Source organism: Coregonus clupeaformis, chromosome 7, assembly GCF_020615455.1.
Source record: "Coregonus clupeaformis isolate EN_2021a chromosome 7, ASM2061545v1, whole genome shotgun sequence".
Lineage (NCBI taxonomy): Eukaryota > Metazoa > Chordata > Actinopteri > Salmoniformes > Salmonidae > Coregonus > Coregonus clupeaformis.
The window spans coordinates 29,747,344-29,754,676 of NC_059198.1; the positions used below are offsets into that span (position 1 = coordinate 29,747,344).

At 38.3% G+C, this 7,333-nt stretch overlaps 1 protein-coding gene across 1 annotated transcript; it reads right to left on the minus strand.

Moving 5' to 3' along the window:
• LOC121570249 lies at window positions 1-6,127 on the minus strand. The gene is made up of 10 exons (XM_041881724.1): window positions 6,002-6,127; window positions 5,819-5,905; window positions 5,539-5,688; window positions 5,350-5,442; window positions 5,143-5,245; window positions 865-1,010; window positions 682-768; window positions 402-551; window positions 213-305; window positions 1-108 (listed from the first exon to the last, which is right to left on the minus strand). The coding sequence occupies exons 1-10, from the start codon at window positions 6,125-6,127 to the stop codon at window positions 1-3; spliced, it is 1,143 nt and encodes a 380-aa protein (XP_041737658.1).
• Window positions 6,128-7,333: the final 1,206 nt, after the last annotated feature.

The following is a 7,333-nucleotide window of genomic DNA, read 5'->3' on the forward strand; positions in this document are numbered from 1 at the left end:
TCATGTTCTGTTGGACCACAGAAGGCTATCAGTGTTGTGTTTCAGAATGAACTGTAGGGTGTACAGGAGTTCTTTTCGAACCACTTCCCAGGCGCAGTAACTGAAATTCTGTGAAAATAAAAATAAACTGTTAGGGCAATATAGGGTAATATTGTCCAATATAGAGATATTATCAAAACAATGTGTCTTTTTGTTTTTACCCTATAGCCTACCTTTTCTTTTAGGACTGCTGCAATCTTCCCAAAGTATGTCTTCAGTCCCTCTGCCCTGATGGGATAATCACTTGTATCCACACTGCCCATCATCTGCCAGAAAGAAAGAGGTAGGCAATGAATAATAATTCAAATGCCACCATACCACAATTAAACAGTTAAGCTATCTGTGTTGGCATAGCAACTCACACATTTGCTCTCTTCAATCTGGCGGTATATAATATTCTGAAAATTCTCCAACTTCTGTTGGTCCCACTTAGTTGGCAGGTCGTCAGCTCCAAACAATGAGTCGATGTTCTTCAATGTATCATAAATAGCCTTAGTACCACTGCTGCTCAACTGAAACGGACAACAACAATCATTTCAAATAACATAAATGGCAGTTTAAAGTGTTCTACTTTCTAATCCTAACGGTTGCAAAAACTCTTTCATTCTGTAAAGAACACTTGTATATGTTGCTTGCCCTTACCTGTGGCGCGCCGGAGGTTGCAAATGCGGCGGCTGGGAATGTCATGAAGACATTCTGCTGCAGGCACTCCAGAGGAAAATGACCCCCCTGAAAGAAAGAGAAAACACAGTATTCACGTTGAGCTATTCAGTTAAACATAGTTGGATAATACATCTCAAGTCAAAAGTAATTTAAAAAATTTACCATGTCTCTCAGTAGGTTGTGGGTTGTTCGCACCAGCTGTCCCTGTAGGTGGCAAGGCATGGGCATGGAGCAAACTTGTGCGAGGCAGAGGAAGGCGCTCATCCAAGTGATAGTCTGAAGTGTCATTCTTCGGGTAGTTAGATGACCTGTAGAAGATAATAATTGTTAGTTGAATATAATCTCTTAAAATGATTCATTCATTGAAGCCTGAAGCAATGATCAAATGATAGCATATTGTTGACTCACCTGTTGCCAGTATATTGCACATTTCCTCCAGTCAGAATGTGGTTTGTGTTCTGATCCCATATCTGCGGATTAACTTAAATAGTTAGGATTGAAAGGATGTACAAAAAGTGAAAGGGAGTCTCACTAAATTCAGAGTTAAAATGAATGATTTTGGGAAAGTTTTGCCTAGTGAACCGCAAGACCGGATTTCCCTTTTCGTGTGCTCTACTTCACACTCGTCATGTTTTGAGTGATCGTTCATGGGAGGCACGTTGACCTCATTAGGTTTAAAAATGTAACTCAAAGCTGGCATTATGAAGACTCAAACGTTGCTAAGAAAGACAGGGAGAAGGAGGGGGGGGAGAGAGAGAGAGAGAAAATATCGACCCTTTAACACCAATATTAAACTAATGGCACTTACTACAATGTTTGTTTTTTAATCACAAAACGGCTATTTGCTTGTTTGTCTCTCTCTCTCTCTCTCTCTCTCTCTCTCTGTGTGTGTGTGTGTGTGTGTGTGTGTGTGTGTGTGTGTGTGTGTGTGTGTGTGTGTGTGTGTGTTTGTTTGCGTGCGTGCGTGCGTGCGTGTGTTTGTTTGCGTGCGTTCGTGCGTCTGTGAGAGAGAGGGAGTGAGAGATGAGGATTTAATGTGATCCCTTTCTGTTTGCATCTGCTCTCTTTAATCCAATTCATGTCTATACATTTGAATTAAACTGTTGATAATAACTGATGATTAAATAGAAATTAACCGGAATTTTATGACGTCTGCATCTGAATAATCAGGATAACATTAATATTTGACTATTTATTCCTTACGAGAGACTAGCAGGCCCATTTCTATAAATAAACCAATGTGCCAATGTGTTGTGATAACATTATCGGAAGTTTATTCGAAAATGACCTAAATCCTAATTCTTTATAGCACTACATTTCATCGTCTTGGATATGCTTAGTTAAAGAGGCAATTTCTGCGATTGCTACATCCAATTTTGGACTTTTAAATTAATGATACACAGGCTACCTATTGACTCTTGAAGAATATATAACTTTTAAATGCCTCATGAGCTTAGTTCAACTGTCTTACTTCAACAGAACCCAAAATATACTTTGTTTGAAACAATATGAATCAAAACAAACACAGTATAGCTTCAAAAATGTAGTTAAACTATAATTTGATCTCTTGGCTGGTCATTACTTGAATCAATAGCTCTCTGACAGTGGTTACTTTTCTCGAACCCCATCCCTCAGCTATTTACCAAAATAGTGGTTGAGTGTCCACTATGGTGTTGTTTGAACTTCAAATTGCCCCTTTAAAAAAGTAAGTCTATAAACGAGTGAATGCATGAAAGACTGAATGGATGAATGCATGGATGACTGAATATATAAATGAATTAATAAAAACAATATGATAATAGATGCATGTATTTTTCATTTAATTTTATTATAAATATATCAATCAGTCAGTCAGTAAATATATCAGCCATCAATTTATTAACCAGTCTCAGGAACATGTCACATGTCTCCAATGATGATTCTGTGGTTGTCCAACAGACCGCTTCTTCCTCACGGCTTGACTCTGCTGTCGAGGGATTTTTAAAACTGCACAATTTTGTAGCGAACCTCCGCTCACACGATCTTCCATGCGCCTGCGCTGTGTTCCTGGAACTTATACAAGCCATGCATTTTTTCACTCAACTCAACCACAGCAGGTGCTGCACCAGCGCATCTGACGAAACTAAAACCGAGCTTGGAAGTTCCAAGTTGCATATGTGAGTTGTGGCAACGAAATTCATCCGATTTGTGGTGATCTATAACTTTTCCTCAGATTAATTTAGCCTCTTTTCCAGTGCATTTGATATTGGACCCACCTTCTGTTTCAAGACGGTGTTCAGCTTGTCGAAATGTGTTTTCATAGACGCCTTGGCTGAAGTAACCAACCCTCCATCTCCAGAGGATGCCCCAACACCACATCTGACCTGGAGACAAAATACAATTGTGCTGAGTGAATTAATTCTGTCTTAAGACAGGTTCTGAAAATATATCGTTGATATTAAATCACAAATTAAAGACCAATGCCAATTATTGTCTGTCCCCCAAATATAGCTTAGGCTACACCATGAGGGATCATACTTACGCATCCCTCTAATTTCTTAACTTAACTGGTAATCCATTTTTGAACAGGCTCAGTGTTTCCTTGTTCCAGGTGACAGAAGTCAGGCTGTTAAATAATTGGTCCATATATCCCAAAGCCTCTAAAACAACCACAGAGACGTCCTCGCCCTGGATAAAAGAAAACAAGGTTTTAGGCATTAGGGTGTCTCATAAATTACATGGTTAAACTTCCAATTTACCACTTTGAAATTGCAAGAAATCATATACTATAGTTTAAGCTATCAAAATCTTGCTATATGATACTGAAGTGTATCCTACCTGTGTGTTCTTGTAAACATGCGCTGTAAACATGCGCTCGACTTTTCTTTTAGACGCAAAGCTGGAAATTGTCCACCCTGAAATAAAGTCATATCAATAAGTGAACTGTATCGGGATAGTAACCTTAAATGAAACATTGTGGTACAGAGAGTGAAAGCATTGGTTAGATAAAATGTGCTATAATAAATACATTAAAATGTAGGCCTAAAAATGAGATATATTGAGCATCAAATTGTGCACACCAAATAGCAGACTGGTGCATAAACTGCGTCCACCTGCACGGATCGGATGCTGCTGTGTCTAGGCAGAACATAGTGAGACAGATGCGCAACCATTTCAATTCAGCCATGTTTCTTTTGAAATAAATTGAGTCCAACAGACATTAGAAATGATTAACAACCTATTATCTTGATTCGATATGATACCTACATTGCTGAAGTATACACCCAAGTATCGCTACATGAAGGTATACAAAAATATTTCGTGGTGAAGAAGGTAGCATGGTTCAGGCTTTCGCTTCCCTTTATAAGCCCCAATTTTCAGTGGGTGATTCTTAATTATGCTATTGTGAAATTAATCAGGAAAATATAATGCAAGTGAACCATTTTCATACATGTCTATGAAAATAATTGCATTGGATCAATGCATTAAATGATAACATTATGCAGTTATTCATCTGGCAATATTGAATATGAAAAACGAATAACTCTATAATACAATGTTACAGGGCTCTGTCTTATTAAATGAGGGCCATGATCAATATAAATATGCTGAAATTGTGGACATTGCACACCACACTTTTCAGATTCTGTGTAGGGTTAGCAAGAACCATTGTTTCAATAGGCGTTTCACAGAGACCACATTTTGCTCACACATTTAGTCCGTTGACTCTCTTTTAATCAGGCAGTGCAATCTGAAGCATATGGCTGTTCAGTGTTTATATTGGACATCCTTGAAATAAAAATAGATGTTAGTAATAGAGAGACTGATAGTGTTGAATGAAAGCTAAATTTCGACCATTTTACCTCACTGCTTGTGAATTCACTGTGCACCTGTTCAGTCTATTCGGCTAATAATTTAAAAGGAACTCTATGGTAGGAACGGAATTCGTATAGGAGCTTAAAGTGCAACATTCAAAACTGGCTGCCCTGTCCAGTACTAAAACACACTTCATTGAAAAAATGCTTTTGAATATAACTACATTTTGAGAACATACATTTTACTTGTTTTTATGGCTTTCCTTTATGGATTAGTAGGCTATACAATTAATTGTACTGCCATCCGTGCATATGTCCCGAGCATTTTTAACCAACATCTGAATGTTCACACACCGACAGACTTCGCTACAGAATGAACACTCAGATTAACAATATTTAAAAGTATAAAAATGTTTATTAACTTAACATTTGATGAAAATTAACACATAGGCACGATTTTCAAAGAGATAAATAAATACATTCATAAATAGGCCTAAATAAATAAATATCCTTGATAAATAAATAAATACATGTACAATATTGCAGTTTGACATTGCACATTACATGATTGTAGAATAGTAGGCTTTTAAAATCAAGCACAATTGTAAAACCCAATTGTAAAAAGTTCTGCAAGTTCAAATTCATGTTCTGTTGGACCACAGAAGGCTATCAGAGTTGTGTTTCAGAATGAACTGTAGGGTGTACAGGAGTTCTTTTCGAACCACTTCCCAGGCGCAGTAACTGAAATTCTGTGAAAATAAAAATAAACTGTTAGGGCAATGTAGGGTAATATTGTCCAATGTAGAGATATTATCAAAACAATGTGTCTTTTTGTTTTTACCCTATAGCCTACCTTTTCTTTTAGGACTGCTGCAATCTTCCCAAAGTATGTCTTCAGTCCCTCTGCCCTGATGGGATAATCACTTGTAACCACACTGCCCAACGTCTGCCAGAAAGAAAGAGGTAGGCGATTAATAAAAATTCAAATGCCACCATACCATAATTAAACAGTTAAGCTATCTGTGTTGGCATAGCAACTCACACATTTGCTCTCTTCAATCTGGCGGTATATAATATTCTGAAAATTCTCCAACTTCTGTTGGTCCCACTTAGTTGGCAGGTCGTCAGCTCCAAACAATGAGTCGATGTTCTTCAATGTATCATAAATAGCCTTAGCACCACTGCTGCTCAACTGAAACGGACAACAACAATCATTTCAAATAACATAAATGGCAGTTTAAAGTGTTCTACTTTCTAATCCTAACGGTTGCAAAAACTCTTTCATTCTGTAAAGAACACTTGTATATGTTGCTTGCCCTTACTTGTGGCGCGCCGGAGGTTGCAAATGCGGCGGCTGGGAATGCCAGGAAGACATTCTGCTGTAGGCACTCCAGAGGAAAATGACCCCCCTGAAAGAAAGAGAAAACACAGTATTCACGTTGAGCTATTCAGTTAAACATAGTTGGATAATATATCTCAAGTCAAAAGTAATTTAAAAAATGTACCATGTCTCTCAGTAGGTTGTGGGTTGTTCGCACCAACTGTCCCTGTAGGTGGCAAGGCATGGGCATGGAGCAAACTTGTGCGAGGCAGAGGAAGGCGCTCATCCAAGTGATAGCCTGAAGAGCCATTCTTAGGGTAGTTAGATGACCTGCAGCAGATGATCATTGTTAGTTGAATATAATCCTGAAAATGATTCATTCATTGAAACCTGAAGCAATTATCAAATGATAGCATGTTGTTGACTCACCTGTTGCCAGTATATTGCAAATTTCCTCCAGTCAGAATGTGGTTTGTGTTATGATCCAATATCTGCGGATTAACACTTAAATAGTGAGGATTGAACGGATGTACACAAAGTGAAAGGTAGTCTCACTAAATTAAGAGTTAAAATGAATGAATTTGGGAATGTTTTGCCTGGTGAACCGCAAGACCGGATTTCCCTTTTCGTGTGCTCTACTTCCCTCTCGTCATGTTTTGAGTGATCGTTCATGGGAGGCACGTTGTCCTCAGTAGGTTTAAAAAGTGTAACTCATAGCAGACCTTGTGAAGACTGAAACGTTGCTAAGAAAGACAGGGAGAAGGAGAGGGAGAGTGAGAGAATATCGACCCTTTAACACCAATATTAAACTAATGGCACTTACTGAAATGTTTGTTTTTTAATCACAAAACTGCTATTTGCTTGTTTGTCTCTCTCTCTCTCTCTCTCTCTCTCTCTCTCTCTCTCTCTCTCTGTGTGTGTGTGTGTGTGTGTGTGTGTGTGTGTGTGTGTGTGTGTGTGTGTGTGTGCATTCGTTTGTTTGCGTGCGTGCGTGCATGCGTGTGTTTGTTTGTTTGCGTGCGTGCGTGTGTATGTGTCTGTGAGAGAGAGGGAGTGAGAGATGAGGATTTAATGTGATCTCTTTCTGTTTGAATCTTCTGTCTTTAATCCCATTCATGTCTATACATTTGAATTAAACTGTTGATAATAACAATGATTAAATAGAAATTAACCGGCATTTTATGAAGTCTGTATCTGAATAATCAGGATAACATTAACATTTGAGTAGTGATTCCTTACGAGAGACTAGCAGGCACATTTCTATAAATAAACCAATGTGCCAATATGTTGTGATAACATTATCGTAGGTTTATTAGAATATGACCTAAATCCTAATTCCTTATAGCACTACATTTCATCGTCTTGGATATGCTTAGTTAAAGTGGCTATATCTGCGATTGTTACATCAAATTTTGGACTTTTAATTTAATGATACACAGGCTATCTATTGACTCTTGTCACGGATTCTACCGAGGCTGCTCCTCCTCCTTGCTCGGGCAGGCTTCGGCGTTCGTCG

Coding starts and splice junctions, on each gene's coding strand:
- LOC121570249 (XM_041881724.1), bottom strand. CDS start 6,127: ATGGCTCTTCAGGCTATCACTTGGATGAGCGCCTTCCTCTGCCTCGCA. Junction 5,443..5,538: donor AGATTGAAGAGAGCAAATGT/GTGAGTTGCTAT, acceptor TCTTTCTGGCAG/ACGTTGGGCAGTGTGGTTAC. Junction 769..864: donor ACAACCTACTGAGAGACATG/GTAAATTTTTTA, acceptor TCTTTCTTTCAG/GGGGGTCATTTTCCTCTGGA.